The sequence below is a fragment of the Homarus americanus genome, unplaced genomic scaffold (genome assembly GCF_018991925.1).
Source record: "Homarus americanus isolate GMGI-L3 unplaced genomic scaffold, GMGI_Hamer_2.0 scaffold40565, whole genome shotgun sequence".
NCBI classification, from domain to species: Eukaryota; Metazoa; Arthropoda; class Malacostraca; order Decapoda; family Nephropidae; genus Homarus; species Homarus americanus.
In genome coordinates, this window is record NW_024735503.1 from 3552863 (window position 1) to 3574928 (window position 22066).

General features: G+C 47.3%; 1 protein-coding gene across 1 annotated transcript in view; it reads right to left on the reverse strand.

Annotated features, from left to right (window-relative positions):
* LOC121871147 (neurogenic protein big brain-like) overlaps nucleotides 1–20013 on the reverse strand; it is a gene marked incomplete at its 5' end in the record, with an annotated part of 49884 nt that extends 29871 nt beyond the window's left edge. Inside the window, 2 exons of the mRNA XM_042373290.1 lie at nucleotides 19510–19590; nucleotides 19804–20013. Of these exons, the coding sequence (XP_042229224.1) occupies nucleotides 19510–19590; nucleotides 19804–20013 (291 nt within the window). The remainder of the gene's footprint in view (nucleotides 1–19509; nucleotides 19591–19803) is intronic.
* Nucleotides 20014–22066: the final 2053 nt, after the last annotated feature.

The following is a 22066-nucleotide window of genomic DNA, read 5'->3' on the forward strand; positions in this document are numbered from 1 at the left end:
ATCATAATAAACTGGTGACTCGGTGGCTACTTCATCATGACTAGTTTATTAAGATAGTGTATGTGGCAGACCAACACGTTTCTTGCTGTGATGAAGGCGAGTGTGTTGACCTGATGTGCACCCATAATTACTTATTGTACTTATTGTTTTACTCATTATTATAACCGAAACAAAGACCACAAGTACTGATGAGGGAAGCAGTGGGGGCGATAGTGTAATGGGGCAGGAGGGATGGGAAGAGTAGAATTAGGATGATGGGGATATGTGAGACAGGGAGGTGGAGATGATGGGGGTACGAGGAAGGGAGGTGGAGATGAAGGGATAGACAGGGGAGGGTGGAGATGATGGGGAGTACACGAGGGGAGAGGGAGGGTGGGACAGGGGGATGAACAGGGGAGGGTGAGGTAGTGGGGAATTACACGAGGAGGGTGGAGATGGGGGATGAGCAGGGGAGGGTGAAGATGATGAAAGAATTACACGAGGAAAGGGAGGATTAAGGATAATTAGGTACGAGGAGGGAGGTGGAGATGAGGGGATGAACAGGGAGGTGAGATGATGAAGAATTACACGAGGGAAGGGAGGGTGGAGATGATGGGGATGAAAGAGGGGAGGTGAAGATGATGGGGGTACACGAGGGAAGGGGAGAGGTGGAATGATGGGGATGAACGAGGGGAGGGGGAGATGATGGGGGACACGAGGGAAGGAGGTGGAGATGATGGGGACACGAGGAAGGGAGGTGGAGATGATGGGGGTACACGAGGGAAGGAGGGGTGGAGATGATGGGGTACACGAGGAAGGAGGTGGAGATGATGGGGGTACACGAGGAAGGAGAGGTGGAGATGATGGGGATGAACGAGGAGGGGGTGGAGATGATGGGGGACACGAGGGAAGGGAGGTGGGAGATGATGGGGGCACGAGGGAAGGAGGGGTGGAGATGATGGGGGACACGAGGGAAGGGGAGGGGTGGAGATGATGGGGTACACGAGGAAGGGGAGAGGTGAGATGATGGGGATGAACGAGGGAGGGGTGAGATGATGGGGGGTACATGAGGGAAGGGAGGGGTGAGGATGATGGGGGAACACGAGAAGGGAGGTGAAGATGAGGGGATGAACGAGGGGAGGAGGGAGATGATGGGGGTACACGAGGGAAGGGAGGGGTGGAGATGATGGGGATGAACGAGGGGAGGGGGAGATGATGGGGGTCCGAGGAAGGGAGGGGTGGAGATGATGGGGGTACACGAGGGGAGGGGAGGTAGAGATGAGGGGATGAACGAGGAGGGGTGAAGATGATGGGGTACACGAGGGGAGGAGGGGTAGAGATGAGGGGATGAACGAGGGAGGGGTGAAGATGATGGGGTACACGGGGAAGGGAGGGGTGAGATGATGGGGGTATACGAGGAAGGGGAGGGGGTGGAGATGAGGGGGGGTACACGAGGGAGGGGAGGGTGGAGATGAGGGGGATGAACGAGGGGAGGGTGGAAGATGATGGGGTACACAGAGGGGAGGGGAGGGTAGAGATGAGGGGATGAACGAGGGAGGGGGGAAGATGATGGGGGTAATGAGGAAGGAGGGGTGGAGATGATGGGGATGAACGAGGGAGGGGTGAAGATGATGGGGGTACACGAGGGGAGGGGAGGGGTAGAGATGAGGGGATGAACGAGGGGAGGGGTGAAGATGATGGGGTACACGAGGGAAGGAGGGTGATGATGGGGTACACGAGGGAAGGGGGGGGTGGAGATGAGGGGATGAACGAGGGAGGGTGAAGATGATGGGGGACACACGAGGAGGGGAGGGGTAGAGATGAGGGGATGAACGAGGGGAGGGGTGAAGATGATGGGGGGTACACGAGGGAAGGAGGTGGAGATGATGGGGATGAACGAGGGGAGGGGTGAAGATGATGGGGTACACGAGGGAGGAGGGTAGAGATGAGGGGATGAACGAGGGGAGGGTGAAGATGATGGGGTACACGAGGGAAGGAGGTGGAGATGATGGGGATGAACAGGGGAGGTGAAGATGATGGAATTTGAGGGAAGGGAGGGGTGGAGATGATGGGGATGAACGAGGGGAGGGGTGAAGATGATGGGGGTACACGAGGGAAGGGGAGGGGTGGAGATGAGGGGGATGAACGAGGGGAGGGGTGAAGATGATGGGGGTACACGAGGGGAGACAAGTGGAGAGTGATTGAATCAGAGAATGGAAGTAAATTAAGGGGAAAGGGTAGGCCGCATGAGGGGATAGAACGAGTGAGAGATGGGGGTGGAGAGGGGTGGCCGACACTATACTCACTCTGCTTCGCCTCATTGACACTATGAGGGGGAGGGGCACTGAGAGGGTCTTCTGCAGCCCTCTGTCTGACACGTCCTGCCCTTCGTCTGCCCCTCACAGCACGACCTTTGCCTGACAACCTTAGAGAAAACTTACTTAACCTGGCAACTTAAGTCATATGTCAAAATTTTGTCTTTCCCATAGTCTAATGTCTTCCCGCATACTTCCAGCCAAATTGCCTTCAAAAAAGCCAAAAACACAAAGCTAAAGCAAAAATCGCTAGAAACGCACCATAAAGCCGCTAACTTTCAGACTCCGCGAAACTGCCTTCACTTGGTTGAATCGACAAACTGTTTACCGTTGTTTGTAAACCTGTACTGCTGACGAAGAGTATTGGCGACACTTACTTGAGGGTCATGTAGGTAAGGGAGAATGGGAGTTTTGACAGTATTAGTCTTTTCATTAGTGATTTTAAATGTGCTTATATTGACTTAATTCTATAATGAAAAGCAAGGTTCACCGTTATAAACCAATCACACATATGCCCTACAAATTATCGCTATATGTATCCAAGTGTCCAGTGAATTTTGATCAGAATTTACATGTAGAACTCGTTAAAAATCTCCGTGACGATACTTAATCTAAGAATCTATCAATGCAGACAAGGCCAAGGGTTAGGCAAAAGACGAGATCGAGAGAGAGAGAGAGAGAGAGAGAGAGAGAGAGAGAGATACCCCACTAGAGGGAGGGGAAAATTAGATCGTTCACATAAAGCAAAATGAGGTGTTCTTATCTCCTGTCATTGCAAATGAATTATTGACCACCATAAAAATGTCAAAAGATGCATTAGTATCTAAACTCTAAAGCCTTTGATACTGTCGACCATACCATCCCGTCAAAGCTTGAACATTACGGCGTTAGGGGCTTATCCCACAATTGGTTTACCTCATCTGCCAAAAAGGAAGCAGTATGTCTGCTATAATGATCATCAAGCTGACTCCTCACCAATTTTGTATGGCGTCCCCCAAAGCTCCATTCTCGGTCCAGTACTGTTCTTAGTATACATAAACGATATAGTTCACTCCAGCACACTCGTCAAATACAACTTATTTGCAGACGATAGTAATCTCTATGCCAGCAACTCAGACCTCCATTCCTTGATGAGAACTATGAACACTGAATTGACTAAAGTCAAGACCTGGGTAATATGCAATAAAGTGACCTTAAACCTCGAAAAAAACCACTACACAGTCCTCAAACGCAAACAAAATACTAAATTCCTCGGAGTTATTGTTGATGAGAAACTTAGCTGGAGAAATCACATACATGCCATTCACAGTAAAGTCAATAAACAGTGCGGTATCATGTATCACACTCGATTGTCACTCACTCTTACAGCAATGAAAGAAATCTATCATGATCTTGTTTACCAACACCTGATACACTGTCACACACTATGGGGGGCCTCTGGCTCTACAAAAACACAACCCCTGATTACTGTGCAGAAGAGAGTTGTGCCGACAATGACGACTTGAAAAAACTGATCACAATAACGAACAATTTGCTAAATTGAAAATGTTAAAATAGAGGATATTAACACATGTTGTGACCTATTTGTTTACAAATTTGTCAATCACTTGCTTGACAACATGTATTTTCAAATCCGCAAATATCAGGTACAACTTAAGACACCCAGAGCTACTAAGACCGCCCCCCCCCTCCCATGCGCTCCTGTCAGTCGCAGACCTCCATAAAATATGGTGTGAAGTTGTGGAACAACTTACCCCCACCCATCCGAGCAGTCTACATTCCCTTCCTTTAAAGAGTTTAAATCATCTCTTAAAAAATATCCATTATCTAAGTATTAATATTTTTGTAACTATTACTTTATGCTCTTACTCTCATTGTACCAACAAAACCATTATATCAGAAACTGTCATGTAGATAGATAGAAATTACCATTGCAATAATTATATATTTGCCAACAAGACATGATACTGACAGCTTCTGTCCTTTTGTTTCACCTTAATGCAACCCATGTTGTACTGCTTCCCTCCCTTATCATATTAATGTATATCAACGCCACTGTAAAATATGTGTATACTCATAATGTAAATATAATAAAATAAATAAATATCGAAGTGATAACCCTGGTAACATTCTAATATGTTCTTATTACCATCATGCTATGTGTACTATTCCAGATGATACTAAATGTTACATAATATTTCCCTGAGATAAATGTACAGTATACTTGTATATCAGGTGCCTACAAGAGTGCTCTAGCTGAACCTTCTGCCATTGATCAGGATTGAACTGGAGGGGTGATTATGTCGTGTACTTTCTCTCCCCTCACCTTCTCACCCTCTATTCATTCTCCCTCCCTCATCCCTCACCCCTATTCCGTCACCTCCCCAGCCCTCCTTCCCCCTCCTTCTCACCCTTTCCTTTCACCTCACCCCTCCCCTCCCTCCTTACCCCTTATATTTTCTTCTCATCCTCCTCCCCTCCCTCCCTCTTAATCACCTTCTATCTACCTCCCTTCTCCATTTATCCTCACCCCCCTTAATCACCGCCCACACCTGTGAACGCCACTCGAGTTGAGTTGAGGGGACGGGAGGAGGGAGGATTGTAATGAGTATGAAAGCCGCTGTAACACATTTCCATCTCTGGATTAGAGTGTGTGTGTGTGGGTAGGGCAGCACAAAACACACCCAATACCCTCTAATAACACGAACAGTCCTACACGAACGCTAAACTATGGACCCCCCCCCCAACCTGGTCATCAACATCCGGGACACCACATAATAAACATGGGGATTTAACCCTTACAATATCCTGAGATGTTGCTGGATAAGGATCTCTTTATGAGTCTAAAAATAATTTATATTCCGAATAAAAACACTCAGCATGATACAGGTAGAAAAAATTAATGGGATTCTCGAGAGGTTTGTTATTTGGACTTTTCCTCGTAATGGGTGATGTAAGGACGCGCCTAACATGGCCGACTTAAGCTAGAAACAACAAAAATATTAACTACGGCATCAAAATTACATTAAGAGACCACCGCACAGTACGTTATTATGATACGTTCCTTAAGTACTAGATTAGAAGATAAAGTAGCGAATCTATGTGAGTTCTGACTTTTTCTTTAAAGATTCGTAAGATAATGTTCACCCTGTAAGTGGAGACAAGGGGCCGTATCTTGTTACAGTATGGTTCCCATTATTTCACATGTCGCGCCTTAAAAAACAGTCTGGTGGATGTGTTCTTACGTCACCAGTTACGGGTAATAGTTAATGTTAAGAAGCTCCCAGACGGGTCCAAAACAGCCGAGTCATGTATGGAATGACAATTGTACACTGTACAGTAGAGATAAACTATCGCGATGACGGTAATAATAATAATTTATAATAATAATTACAATAATAAAATTATTATTATTAATTATTATTATTATTATCATCTCAGAAACTACATATAGGTTTAATGTACAGATAAGGAACATCAGATATGATACAGATTGTCGGGAGATACAGAGATAATAACAATGATTCCTTTCTACTGAAATTAAAAGTTAGTAACTATGCCACACAGTCACATTTAGCTCAGAGTTAGCTTATATAAACAATGTACACATTACGTTAACTTTGAACTTCGTGCAGCGAGTTTAAAAATGCTCCAACAATTCTGAAATTTAGTATGACAACCCCGGCGCCAAATTCAAACTGATTCGGAAAAAAAAAGATGAAACGTCCTTTCTGTGCAGCAATCAGGTGTCGCCCCTTATACTCCAAAATAATATTAATGATCTGATCAGAAAAGCGTGAAATCCTGAGTGTATGTAGAAAGAGTGAGGGATGAGAGAAGTGAGGGAGGGTGAGAACTCGCCACGGCCCACAACACCCACAACACGTGTCAGCTGATCCCTGACTGGCTGGCCGTGTGACCGACGTCTGTCACTATGTATTAATATTCTGTATATTTAGCGAGTACAGGGGCGACCAATGCTATTCGCATTAAGCAAAAATTTTGCCGGAGTTTTGCGAATATTAATTTACCAAACAATAATTATTTTTAACACAAAAACTGTGAACTAATATTATTTTCAACATTATTATTGTTGTTATCAAGCGTTGCTGCCAATTTAATATTTTAGTCAACATAATTTATTCACAATGTTAGAGTCTTAGTTAATATATAAGACATGACAAGTAGTAGTAGTAGGGCGAAGTAGTAGTAATGGTGGTGGTGGTTAGCTAAGGGCAGGGCACGACAGATGAGAAGAGGGGGAGGGGATGGGGTGTGAGGGGGATGGGGTGGTGAGGGTGAGGGAGAATTGAGGGGGGCGGGAGAGGGGGGCGAATTGAAGGGAGGCGGGTGAGGGGCGATTGAGGCGGGTGAGGGGGTGAAGGGGCGGGGAGAGAGGAGGGTGGGGATGAGGAGATAGACATGCGGCGATGACAGAGATCTGCATGTTACCTGATCCTCGTAAGCAACCACACTATCTCCTTCCCTCGCCCCATCCCCCTTCCTCGTCCATCCCCTTCCTCACACCTATCCCCCTTCGCTCACACCCCATCCCCCTTCCATCAAACTCCCCTCCTCCTCCTCCTATCCTACAATGAACTAGGAACCCGACGTAACAGTGACATTCAACCAATAGCAACTATAGTGCCACCATTAACTACCAGCACCAACCACCACCACCAACAACAACACCAACAACCACCACCACCCACCACCACCATCAACAACCACCATCGCACACAAGCAGGAGAGAAAGTGGAATCAACTATATTCACAAAATACAACTGACAACTCAAAGGTAAACCCGAACACCTCAGTAAAGTCCAGGTAAAGTCCAGGCAGCTCAGTTCCGAAGCTTTTTATTGTTTTTTCTTCTTAAAGTTGCGAGATAACTAGGTATCAGTGGAGTACAGCTGCCAGTCATGGACACACACACACACACTTATACAGCCACCAACTTAAGTCCCTTGTCACCATCACAGTCTCTTGAACTGCTGGAACGAGACTAACTGCTGGCTCGAGACTGTGAGCTACTGGAACGAGACTTAACTGCTGGAACGAGAAAAGATAGCAGGAACGAGACTAAACTCTAGAAACTTCTCTGAAATATTGGAACGGTTCTCCAAACTGCTAATCTACCACAGATAACAGTGTAGTTTCTCATTTGGATCACGACGCCTAATGCTATCTTATTCTTATTTTTCCCTGCACACCGAGACCCCACACCCTGGCGGGGAAATGTTTGGCGACAAGGCTTGTGAGGAGGTGCCTTGTATACCCAGATAGTCGCCCTGGGAGGAGGAAGGACATAATATTACTCGATTAGCCAACGAAAGAGGCCGATGCATTTCAGGTGCAGGAGGATATTAGCCAATAAGGGAGGACACCAATTTATGCACCAATAGGAGAGAGCGATACACTACGCTAAATGGAAATATTAACCAATAAGAGAGAAACTAATTTATCGGTAGGCGGGGGAGCCAAGTTGGTAATACCTTCTTCAATTTCTTCTCTTCTGATTCTTTAAAATTTCCACCTTCTTTCGTCTCTTTAGCGGTCTTAATCTTCTCATTCTCTCCCTGTCTGTAAGTCACGTCGCGGAGAACAGATTCGACGAAGACACTTCAATACCTCCTCCCTGCCGCCCCGCCCCATGTCTTTGTGGAAGATAAATAATAATAATAATAATAATAATAATAATAATTAACGCAGTTTATTGAAAGAGCTTGGCAGCCAGAAGGCTGAAAATATATAGTTACATATTTGGGGAATGGGTTTCGAATTACAAATAATATACAAGTAACATAAGTGATACAAATAAGATATATAATAACTAGATGGGGAAAAGCTCAAACTACAGTGCATTTCAACATAGTGACAGTGCAAGAAGTAGTGTTTACTGGGAGTGAATACACTGGTTTATTACAAGTTATTGATAATTTTTACAATGGTTGTGACTGGGCTGTTCTTATAGCGATCAGTTCGTGCACGTATGGGCTGGATGCGGTTGTGGTGTCGAACAGCAATTCTCGGACTAGGGATCTCAGGTGGTAGTAGGGCCGGTGTCGGGGATGGTGTGAAGCTTCTTACCAAATTTGCAGATTAGGGTCGTGGTGATGGTCAGTGAGAGTGACAACTTGACTCTAAAGCGATGGAAGTGATTTTCACATCATCATCTTGGTTAAGTGTCAGTAGAGGCTTCACATTTATTTCACTCACATTAAAACTTAGTGTTCTTAACGCCCACCAGGAGTATACGGTCTTCTAGCTAGTCTAATAACAAATAAACACTTACACAACGAACACGATGCGAAAAAGCAGCCAAAAAGAATGAGGGACACACACACACCTCAGCAGCCAATAAAAACATAAGAATGGAGGAAACTGCAACGGGCCTATTGGCCCATACTGGGCAGTCCCATTTACACCCAACCCCTATTGCTCATATATCCATACAACCTATGTTTGAAGCTATCCAGCGTATTCGAGTTAATGATGATGTTTGGTAACTTGTTCCACTCGTCCACGGGCTTTCCTTCGTCTCGTGTCTTCCTCCTTCATCCTCACAATCACTTCCTTTAATTTAAAGTTTTCGGCCTTGACCTTCACTAACTCGGCCCTCAGAAGGGCACAGACCTGCTCACAACTAACACTAGCCATTAGTGACGAACACATCCCACATAGTTTCCCAAGAGCTAATTAGGATGAGGAACATACATTAACTAATCAGACCACGTAAGCCAATAGGAACAAGGAAGACTTCCCACTAAAGCTCCTTACCAGCCAATGGTCGACCTCGACTGACTACTTGAACACCACTAACACAAGGACCAGTCCACCTCAAGAGCGCACTTAATTACACCTTCTTTATCCCTCTTCTGGTGCCGTCACAACTACACTTAAAATTGAAATACGTTTAGTATATGTTTATAGATACCTAACCTAATCTAACCCAACCTAACCTGATCTAAACTTACCCAACAACCTAACCTAACCTAATCTAACCCAACCTAACCTGATCTAAACTTACCCAACAACCTAACCTAACCTAATCTAACCCAACCTAACCTGATCTAAACTTACCCAACAACCTAACCTAAGCAAACCCAACCCAACCCAACCTGACCTAATCTATAAATGAAACCAAAAATAAAATACACTGGGTCAATTGAGGAGCTACAGAGGACCCGCAGCCCCTATGACACAAGGAGTGAAACACTGCCCAGGAGCACGGTGAGGCACTGTGTCATAACTGGTCACTTGTAGACACTGAGTGAACAATGGAGACGTGTGGTGTATATACTTAACCTAACTTATTCTAACCTAATCTAACTTAACCTAACTTAAAATAACTAACCTACCCTAATTCAATTCACCTTAACCTAATTTAACCCATCCTAACTTAACCTAATCTAACCCAGGCAGCTTAAGTACTTACGAACAACGAACAAGAGACAGAGAGAGAGAGAGAGAGCGAATTCGTCAGCTTCCTGTTACTCTCTACACCTGTTACACGTCAATCTCCCCCTCCCCTCCCCTCCCCTTAATAATAATTACCCCTTATTGAGGTTTCCGCCCTTCCTTCCCTTGCCATAGGTAACTTGAGGTCTCCCTTTACCTACATCTACCCTACGTAAAAGAGGAGAGATGATAGACAGATAAAGGAGAGAAAAGACAGACAGTCAAAGACAAGATATAATCAAATTTCTGAGAGGAGAAGAGGGCGGATGAATAAGAGGAGACGAACAAAGAGTAGAAGTAAAACTGTGGATATTAAGTATGATAAGAAGGGAGACGGTAGGTAAGAGGGAGGTGGTGGAGGAGAAGGTAGGTAAGAGGGAGGTGGTGGAGGAGGAGAAGGTAGGTAAGAGGGAGGTGGTGGAGGAAGGTAGGTAAGAGGGAGGTGGTTGAGGAGGAGAGAAAGGTAGTGGTGGAGGAGGAGTGGCTGGTAGGTGGTGGAGGAGGAGGAGAGGTGGTAAGGAGGTGGGTGGAGGAGGAGGAGACGGTAGGTAAGAGGGAGGTGGTGGAGGAGGAGAGGTAGGAGAGGGTGGAGGAGGAGAGAGGTAGGAGGAGGTGGAGGAGGAGGAGGTAGGTAAGAGGGAGGTGGTGGAGGAGGAGAGAGGTGAGGAGGGAGGTGAGGAGGAGGAGACAGGTAGAGGAGGTGGTGGAGGAGGAGGAGACGGTAGGTAAGAGGAGGTGGTGGAGGAGGAGGAGAGGTAGGTAAGAGGGAGGTGGGGGAGGAGGAGAGGAAAGGTGGAAAAGAGGTGGTGGAGGAGGAGTGAGGAGAGGTGGGTGGAGGAGGAGTAGGTAGAGGGAGGTGGTGGAGGAGGAGGAGACGGTAGGCAGGAGTAAGAGAGGTGGTGTAGGTGAGGAGGAGGAGGGAGGTGGTGGAGGAGGAGGGGTAGGTGGGGAGGTGGTGGAGGAGGAGGAGACGGTAGGTAGAGGTGGTGGTGGAGGAGGAGGAGACGGTAGGTAAGAGGGAGGTGGTGGAGGGAGGAGACGGTAGGTAGAGGGAGGTGGTGGGAGGAGGAGACGGTAGGTAAGAGGGAGGTGGTGGAGGAGGAGGAGACAGGTAGAGGGAGGTGGTGGAGGAGGAGGAGACGGTAGGTAAGAGGGAGGTGGTGGAGGAGGAAGGTGGAGTTGGTGGAAGAGGCATCAGTGTTAAAGGGTCACAAGGTTGGACAATGAAGGTGTTGAGGCGTAAAATGGCTGCCTCCTCCTCCTCCTCCTCCTCCTCTCATCTTCACCTTCGTCATCATCCTCCTCCTCCTCTCTTCCTCCTTCTCATCTTCACCTCTCTCGTCATCATATCCTCCTCCTGTCCCTCCTCCTTCACCTCTGCTCCTGGGGTGTGATATCCTTTACTCCTGCTCCAGTACTCCTGCTCCAGTACTACCCATAACGACCCTCCTGCTCAGTACTACCCACACAGCGACCCACTGTTGCTCCAGCACCCACACACGACACTCCTGCTGCAGTCCACTCCTGCTCCCAGTACTACCCACAACGACCAACTCCTGTTCCAGTACTATCCACTCCTGCTCCAGTACTACCCACAACGACCACCCTGCTCCAGTACCACCCACAACGATCCACACTGCTCCAGTACCCACAACGACCCACAACGACCCACTCCTGCTGCAGTACTATCCTCCTGCTCCAGTACAACCCACAACGACCCACTCCTGCTCCAGTACTACCCAACCCACAACGACCCCTCCTGCTCCAGTACTACCTATACAACCCACCCCTGCTCCAGTACTACCCCTCCTGCTCCAGTACTACCCACCTGCTCCATACTACCCACAACGATCCACCTGCTCCAGTACTACCCATAACGACCCACCCCTGCTCCAGTACTACCCATTACTTCCCACAACGACCCACTCCTGCTCGTACTACCCATAACGACCCACCCTGCTCCAATACTATCCACCTCAGTACTACCCATAACGATCCACTCCTGCTCCAGTACCCACAACACCCACCCCTGCTCCAGTACTGCCTCCTGCTCCCCCCACAGCGACCCCCTGTACCCAGTACTACCCACAACTGAGTACCCACAACGACAGTACTACCCAACCAACAACGACCCTCCTGCTCCAGTACTACCCAAACGACCCACCCCTGCTCCAGTACTACCCACTCCAGCTGCAGTACAACCCACAGCGACCCACTCCTGCACCAGTACTACCCACAACGACCCACTCCTGCTCCAGTACTACCCACAACGATCCACCCCTGCTCTATCCACTCCTGCTCCAGTACTACCGACAACGATCCACCCTGCTCCAGTACTACCCACAACGACCCACTCCTGCTCCAGAACTACCCACAACGACCCTCCTGCTCCAGTACCCACAACGACCCCTCCTGCTTCAGTACTACCCACAGACTCACTCCCAGTACTACCCACAACGATCCACCCCTACTCCAGGACTATCCCTCCTGCTCCAGTACTCCAGTACTACCCACAACGACTCACTCCTGCTCAGTACTACCCACAACGATCCCACCCCTACTCCAGGACTATCCACTCCTGCTCCAGTACTACCCACAACATCCACACCATCCTGTTCCAGTACCCACAACGATCCACCCCTGCTCACCAGACCACCCCTGCTCCAGTACCACCCAACGATCCACCACTGCTCCAGTACTACCCACAACGACCCTCCTGCTCCCCCACAGACCCCTGCTCCAGTACTACCAACGACCACTCCTGCTTCAGTACTACCCACAACGACTCACTCCTGCTCCAGTACTACCCAACATCCACCCTGCTCCAGGACTATCCCTCCTGCTCCAGTACTACCCCACAACTGCTCCAGTACTACCCACAACGACTCCTCCTGCTCAGTACTACCCACAACGATCCACCCCTACTCCAGGACTATCCACTCCTGCTCCAGTACTACCCACAACGATCCACCCCTGCTCCAGTACTATCCACTCCTGTTCCAGTACTTCCACCCTGCTCCAGTACTACCCCCACAACGAACCACCCCTGCTCCAGTACCTCAACGATCCACCACTGCTCCAGTACTACCCACAACGACCCCTGCCCAGTACTACCAACAACGACCCACTCCTGCTCCAGTACTACCCACAGCGACCCACTCCTGCTCCAGTACTACAACGACCCACTCCTGCTCAGTACTACCCACAACGATCCACCCCTGCTCCACTATCCACTCCTGCCAGTACTACCCAGCCCAAGTACTCCCATTCCTGCTCCAGTACTCAACGATCCACCCTGCTCCAGTACTACCCACAACGATCCACCTGCTCCAGTACTACCCACAACGACCCACTCCTGCTCCAGTACTACCCACTGCTCAATACTACCCAGATCCACTCCTGCTCCAGTACTACCCATAACTCCTCCTGCTCCAATACTACCCACAACGATCCATCCTGCTCCAGTACTATCCACTCCTGCTCAGTACTACCCACAACGACCCACTCCTGCAGTACTACCCATAACGACCCACCTGCTCAGTACTACCCATAACGACCCACTCCTGCTCCAGTACTACCCATAACGACCCTCTTGCTCCAGTACTACCCATAACGACCCTCCTGCTCAGTACTACCCATAACGACCCACTACTCAGTACTACCCATAACGACCACTCTTGCTCCAGTACTACCCATAACCCCTCTTGCTCCAGTACCTGAACGACCCACCCTGTCCAGTACTACCCATAACGACCCACCCCTGCTCCAGTACTACCCACCCTGCTCCAGTACAACCTACAGCGACCCACTCCTGCTCCAGTACAACCCACAGCGACCCACCTGCTCCAGTACTACCCACAACGATCCACCCCTGCTCCAGGACTATCCACTCCTGCCAGTACTACCCACAACAATCCACCCCTGCCCCAGTACTATCCATTCCTGCTCCAGTACTACCCACAACGATCCACCTGCTCAGTACTGCCCACAATCCACCCCTGCTCAGTACTACCCACAACGACCCCCTGCTCCAGTACTACCCACAGCGACCCACTCCTGCTCCAATACTACCCATAACGATCCCTCCTGCTCCAGTACTACCCATAACGATCCACTCCTGCTCCAGTACTAATCCATCCCTGCTCCAGTACTATCCACTCCTGCTCAGTACTACCCACAACGACCCACTCCTGCTGGTACTACCCATAACGACCCCTCCTGCTCCAGTACTACCATAACGACCCTCCTGCTCCAGTACTACCCATAACGACCCTTTGCTCCAGTACTACCCACAACGATCCACCCCTGCTCCAGTACTACCCACTCCTGCTCCAGTACAACCCACAGCGACCCACTCCTGCTCAGTACTACCCCAACGATCCACCCTGCTCCAGTACTACCCACAACGACCCACTCCTGCTCCAGTACTACCCAACCCACAACGACCCTCCTGCCCAGTACTACCCATAACGACCCACCTGCTCCAGTACTACCCACTCCAGCTCCAGTACAACCCACAGCGACCCCCTGCTCCCCTCCCACTACTCACCCCTGCTCCAGTACTACCCACAACGACCCTCCTGCTCCAGTACTACCCACAACGACCCATTCCTGCTCAGTACTACCCACAACGACCCTCCTGCTCCAGTACTACCCACAACGCGACCCACTCCTGCTCCAGTACTACCCACAACGACACACCTCCTGCTCCAGTACTACCCACAACGATCCACCTGCTCCAGGACTATCCTCTGCCAGTACTACTACATCCACCTCAGTACTATCCACCCTGCTCCAGTACTACCCACAACGATCCACCCCGCTCCAGTACTACAGGCCCTCCTGCTCAGTACTACCCACAACGATCCACCTCCCTGCTCCAGTAGCCACTCCTGTCCAGTAGTATCCTCCTGCTCCAGTACTATCCATAACGACCCACTCCTGCTCCAGTACTACCCAAAACGACCCACCCCTGCTCCAGTACTACCCCACAACGATCCCCCTGCTCCAGTAGTATCCACTCCTGCTCCAGTACTACCCACAACGACCCACTCCTGCTCCAGTAGTATCCTCCTGCTCAGTACTACCCAAAACGACCCACTCTTGCTCCAGGACTACCCACAACGACCAACTCCTGTTCCAGTACTACCCATAACGACCCTCCTGCTCCAGTACGACCCTCCTGCTCCAGTACTACCCACAGCGACCCACTGTTGCTCAGTACTACCCACAACGACCCACTCCTGCTCCAGTACTACCCACAGCGACCCACTGTTGCTCCAGTACTACCCATAACGACCCACTCCTGCTCCAGTACTACCCACAACATCCACCCTGCTCAGTACTACCCATAACCCACTCCTGTTCCAGTACTACCCATAACGACCCACTCCTGCTCCAGTACTATCCACTCCTGCTGCAGTACTACCCATAACGACCCACTCCTGTTCCAGTATTACCTATAACGACCCACCCTCCTCCAGTACTACCCCCATGACCAGTCCTGCTGCAGTACTACCCATAACGACCCCTCCTGCTCCAGTACCCCCATAACGACCAACTCCTGTTCCAGTACTACCCATAACGGCCCACCTGCTCCAGTACTACCCATAACGACCCTCTTGCTCCAGTACTACCCATAACGACCCACTTGCTCAGTACTACCCACAAACGATCCACCCCCTGCTCCAGTAGTATCCTCCTGCTCCAGTACTACCCACAACGACCCACTCCGGCTCCAGTAGTATCCACCTGCTCCAGTACTACCCATAACGACCCACTCCTGCTCAGTGCTACCCAAAACGACCCACTCCTGCTCCAGTACTACCCATAACGACCCACTCTTGCCCCAGTACTACCCAACGACCCTCCTGCTCCAGTACTATCCACAACGACCCACTCCTGCTCCAGTACTACCCACAACGACCCACTCCTGCTCCAGTACTACCCACAACGACCCACTCCTGCTGCAGTACTACCCATAACGACCCACTGCTGTCCACACACAGTACTGATACACTGACCCAACCAGCCCAGCATTGTGGTAATTGGATTTAATAATAATAATAATAATAATAATAATAATAATAAAAGACAACCTTTAAGCTAACGGCCTGTGTTATTTACAGACTTGGGAAACAAATTGTTTTAGCGGGACTATTAGTAAACAGCAAATGCATTATAGATTCCAGCGATCGGAAGTGACAAGGAACATTACACAAGGTAGCACCGTTTACGAGACCAGCGGCCGACTGAGCGGGTGGCAGTAAATATTTATGGACCAAAATGAGCTACAATGATAACAGAAAACGTGGTCAGCCGCCGGAGTAACTGAGGAAATATTCCGGTCAGTGGCCACCTGGCGGACCTCGAATTTTTGGCGATAAGTGTGTGTATGTCGGTACAGAATATATTTTTTCCCCACAAGTTTTTCAGGCTATGAAAATGCGCTTTCGAACTTTGGCTATAACTTGTGAAAAAAGAAAGGGCATTGGCAAACATTCCGACCAGCTGTTGTGCAATAAATTGTACAAACAGCAGAGATAACGGCATCCGATATCCCCCCCACCCGCCAAACTAAACAGAAGACAAACACTGAGGAGGAGAGGCTGGAGGCAGTGGTGAACCCAGGAGACGCGGGAAAGATGTTAAGGAAGTACAAACACCACATCATACTCTGTGTAGTAAGTAAATAACTATAAGTAGTGAAAAAATTAAAAATTTTCTCGTTTTAGATGAAAAAAATAAAGAGGCAGACAAATGAATAGTTGAGTAATACACCAACGTCTACACGCTGGCTGGGTCACTCCACATACTGGCGCCAAACTGATCCCCGAACAAAGACTCGGATTTTCACACAAAGTTTACCAGGGCTTATGTTTTTCATAAGGCTTGGGGAGTCCCACCAAACAGTAATGACCTAAAACCTGTTTTTGCAGATGAGATCACGAAAGAAAAAGGCTAAGAAATCAGAAAAAAATACGTAACCTAACCTAACCAGGCCATTAGACTCGACATTCATTAGTACTAGGAAACAACACTCCATCAGGCCATTAGCACTATTGCCCAGTGAACCCGTACATATTGTCAAGCATTACGTGTCATGACTGTCATGCATTACGTGTCATGACTGTCAATGACATGCATTACGTGTCATGACTGTCATGAATTACGTGTCATGACTGTTATCCTAAGAAGTGAGACACTACGACAGTTAATTACACTCGAACAGATTGACAGACACACACACTCGTCCTCCCTCCTCTTGCTCACGGAGCACAAGGTACTAACCCGGATGTAAAGTATGATAAACACCTCCCCCCCTCTCTCTCTCATGGAGGAGGGCAGCTCTACATCACACCAACAATCTCACTCAAAATTGAAGCGTTAAAGAGTCCCAGGGTTCGAACCTCACCAACATCACAAAAAAAGAAAGAGGATGTCGGGAAAATTGGTTCTGCAGTCGCGAAAATATTCTATGTGTCCGGGGAGAGAGAGAGAGAGAGAGAGAGAGAGAGGAGAGAGATAGAGAGAGAGAGACTATATGTTATGAATGGATGAGTGTATTTGCATGCATCATTTAATAAATCTATACGCAAATATGTGTGTGTGTGATAAAAATGATACGGTTTATTGAAAGAACATGGCAGTCCAAAAGGCTGAAAATATACAGTCAACCGAGATGGGAATGGATTCATTTGACTAATAAATAATAAACGAATAACACAAGTGATAAAAGTAACATAAGTGATACAAATATGATCTAAAATAACAAGGTGCGGAGAAGGTCATACTACAGGGTATTTCAACATAGTAACAATACGAAAGTAAGGTTGGCTGGGGGTGAACACACTGGTCACTGTGCAACAATTGTTGATTTTGATGTTTCTTTACTAATTTAGACATGCTGATTACGAATCTGCCATTGGTTTTGCCATTCTGGCAATATTTTTTTAAAAATTAACAATATCACCACTTTCTCAATTTTAATGCAATTTTGGGGAGATTTCTGTTAAAAAGCACAGCGATTTCAAATGCTGACTTCTCATCTTCTGAAGAGAGCGAGGATGTTGACTTTATTGTAGCAGACTCAAGCAACTCCCCACATTTTCCTAATCATCACAAACTGGATGACTTAGTCAGGGATGTAGGTGTTACCGAGGAAAATGATGAGGTTTTCACATCTCGTCTCAAGGAGTGGTATTTACTAGCTCCTAGTTGTAAGATTAGTACACACAGGAAAAGACGTCTAACTTTACACCTTTCTTCAAAGTTTTGGACCTCAATTTGCTGTGTTACTGTTCTGATGTCAATGGTCTTTTTGGCCAAATAGGCATTGAGTACAACCCATATGATTGGCGTCTGTTTATTGGCAGCTCAACAAAAAGTCTTAAAGCTGTGTTGCTTCACAATGGGAATACACTTCCATCAATTCCGGTAGGTCATTCAGTTCACATGAAGGAAGACTATGAAAATGTAAAGATATTGTTGGACATGCTCAACTAGACAAGAAACAATTGGGATGTATGTGGAGACTTCAAGTTGATAGGTTTCCTGCTTGGACTACAAGGTGGCTAGACCAAGTATTCTTGTTTTTTCTGTCTATGGGTTAGTAGAGCAGATGACAAACACTATGACAGAAGAGATTGGCATGTCAGAAGCGAATTAATTCCTGGTGCACACAATGTATGTAACAATGCTCTTATTCAAAGAGAGAAGATATTGCTGCCATCACTTCACATAACGCTAGGGCTTGTGAAGCAGTTTATCAAAGCATTAAACCCAGAAAGTAACGCCTTTAAACATGTCCGCTTAATGTTCCCAAAATTGTCTGAGGCCAAAGTCAAAGGCGGCATCATCATTGGACCACAAATTAGGCAGATGTTGGCATCTAAAGATTTGGAAGACAAAATGTCAACTGTTGAAAAAAGGCCTGGCAAGCATTTCGGCTTATAGTACATGGGTTTCTGGGTAACCACACGTCTGAGAACTGCAAAGAGCTGGTGGAAAATTTAATTGTAAGTTATAGAGAACTTGGCTGCAGAATGTCGCTGAAGTTACACTACTTGCATTCACACTTGGACTTCTTCAGACCAAACTTGGGACAAGCGAGTGAAGAGCAAGGTGAATGGTTTCACCAGGACATACAAACTATGGAGAAGAGATATCAGGGGACATGGGATGAAGCTATGATGGATGACTACGTGTGGAGTTTGATTCGAGATGACCGTAAGGAACACATAAGAAAATGCCGTTCAAGTGTTCATTTTTAGCACGGTTTATTGTTCAATTTCATTAGTAACAAGTGTAGAAAAGGAATGTGTTGTTTGGTCATGCTTTATGCTTTCAATATAACAAAATTGTGTTCTCGTTTCATTTATTTCACAGCAAATGTGATGTATATCAACATTTCACCTTCTGATTTCTGGTTAAATTTCAGAGGTGATAAAAAATTAATTGCTAATTTCTGATAAAACTATTGATGCTGTAAAAAAATAAAGTAATTTTTGGAATCAGATTACTGGAAACACACAAAAGTTAAAAGCAGATAAAAACAACTTTCCCTAAAATTTGTTGCACAGTGGAATTATCGACGAGTTATTGATAATTTTTACAATGGTTGGGACTGGGCTGTTCTTATAGCGATCAGTACGTGGCTGTATGGGCTGGATGTGGTTGTGGTGTCGAACAATTTACCTTGTGTCACAGCTGTCATTACCATCACTGCAAGCCGGGCTATAGACTCAGTACTTACCCAGTGTGCGTCCCATTTGTTTTTGACGAAGGCAGGACCCAGGGAGCGAGCTGGGTTCATTGAAGCGCCCGTCAGAGGCAGCTGTAAAAGTTGAGGTCAGGTCAGTATACAGGGGTCAACAGTATTATAGTATGACATAAAAAAACACACACACACACACACACACATATATGCAGAATAACAAACACCCACACACACTAACAGGCCCCCACACACAGTATATGCAAGAATGACAAACACCCACACACACTAACAGACCCCCCACACACACACACACACCCCAGAAGTACTCACTCCGACAAGTGTGCAGGCGAGGTAGGCGAGGCCGATGGCCACAGCAGGGTTACCGAAGTTCCTCCTGTAGGGGTTGACGGAGGCGAAGAAGACAAACACCACCACGAAGGTCAACAGGAACTCCAGCCCCAGACCCTGCCAGGGGGAGATGACCTGAGACACCCCCGTGGCTCCTAGGTCACCAATGTACCCAGACGACGTGGCTCTGAGAGGGAAAAAAAGGAATAATCAGTCAAGTCAGTTGGGATGCCTGTGCACAGTCATCACCTGGACATTAACTGATCAACAGCGACAAATTCACATCTATTTTTTTCTTAACTTTATAATTTACGATTTTTTTTAAGTAAAACGTTGAATAGAAACAAAAAAAGTGTGGCGGTCTACGTGTCCGTCCATCCCTCTGTCTGTCTGTCGTCTTTCCTCCTTGTGTCAGAAGGAACAATGGGAAACAGAGACTTCAAAACAGGGATAAATGGTAGAGGAGGATGTGTGGAAAACTGACACACACGTCAGTACCGGATATAATTTTTCACAAACTGTGTGAGAGAGAGAGAGAGAGAGAGAGAGAGAGAGAGAGAGAGAGGAGAGAGAGAGAGAGAGAGAGAGAGAGAGAGAGAGAGAGAGAGAGAGAGAGAGAGAGAGAGAGAGAGAGAGAGAGAGAGAGAGAGAGAGAGAGAGAGAGAGAGAGAGAGAGAGAGAGAGAGAGAGAGAGAGAGAGAGAGAGAGAGAGAGAGAGAGAGAGAGAGAGAGAGAGAGAGAGAGAGAGAGAGAGAGAGAGAGAGAGAGAGAGAGAGAGAGAGAGAGAGAGAGAGAGAGAGAGAGAGAGAGAGAGAGAGAGAGAGAGAGAGAGAGAGAGAGAGAGAGAGAGAGAGAGAGAGAGAGAGAGAGAGAGAGAGAGAGAGAGAGAGAGAGAGAGAGAGAGAGAGAGAGAGAGAGAGAGAGAGAGAGAGAGAGAGAGAGAGAGAGAGAGAGAGAGAGAGAGAGAGAGAGAGAGAGAGAGAGAGAGAGAGAGAGAGAGAGAGAGAGAGAGAGAGAGAGAGAGAGAGAGAGAGAGAGAGAGAGAGAGAGAGAGAGAGAGAGAGAGAGAGAGAGAGAGAGAGAGAGAGAGAGAGAGAGAGAAGAGAGAAGAGAGAAGAGAGAAGAGAGAAGAGAGAAGAGAGAGAGAGAGAGAGAGAGAGAGAGAGATGAACCAACAATAGATAGTCCCAACACTGTTCATGAGAGCACTTTAGAGGGGGAGAGATCCGCCAGCAGGTGAAAGATCTCAAGGCTACACAAAGGCTAGTATTAGCTCATATAAACACGGCAAGGGGGGAGGGGGAGGAGAGGGAGGGGGGAGGAAACAGATGGAAAGGGGAAGGAGAGGAGGGAAAGAGAAAGGGGAGAAAGAGGAAAGAGGGATATCCACTATTGAAATACACAGATGGTGAAGCAGGAGAGAGAGAGAGAGAGAGAGAGGGGGGGGGTGCTGCACATCTAATTGATTTCTCTCTCTCTCAGTATATTAACCACAAAATTATAGTTAACTTGTGTATAATTATAGCCAAGTTATATACTGTATAATGTGGGTGAGGGTTGTGAGAGCTGTTTGATATAGTTAACTGAAAACACTGTCTTCATTAGGCCACCAAGACAGACGTGATGGGTGAGTTTTAGTTTAACAAATTTATTGACAAAGCTTGGAGTACAGTTTGCCTATTCTGAGTAATTCAACTGGTCTTGACACTGAGGGTGGTATCACTTCTCACTGCCACGCAGGACAGAGGTTCATACACAAAGAAATGCATCATACTCATTACACTGGTCTACAAAAAAAAAAATTTCTGGCATGAAACCTTTTAACTGTTTTTTACTAACTTTAAGGTGCTGAATCCAAATCTGATCTCAGATTTGCTCCATCACGTAACGTGCCAGAATTTACTGAGCTACCAGAGATTGAAGATAGACCGGAATTCACCTGTTTCTACTGATGAAGATGAAGAGACTGATCTTTCTAAGCCATCTGGTGAAGATTGTGAAAAGCCAACGTTGTTTACTCAGTCAGAATTGAATGATCTGGTCAGAGATCTAAATTGCCAAAACAGTCTGCTGAATTGTTGGCTTCCAGGCTTTGAGAAACGACTCTAAAACCTGGCACGAGTGTCTCCTTTTATCGCAACAGAAAAGAGCAACCTGGAATTACTTTCATTCATATGACCAGCTTGTTTTTGTAATGATGTAGAAGGACTTTCTCCATGGGACTACCAGCATATGATAGTAAGGA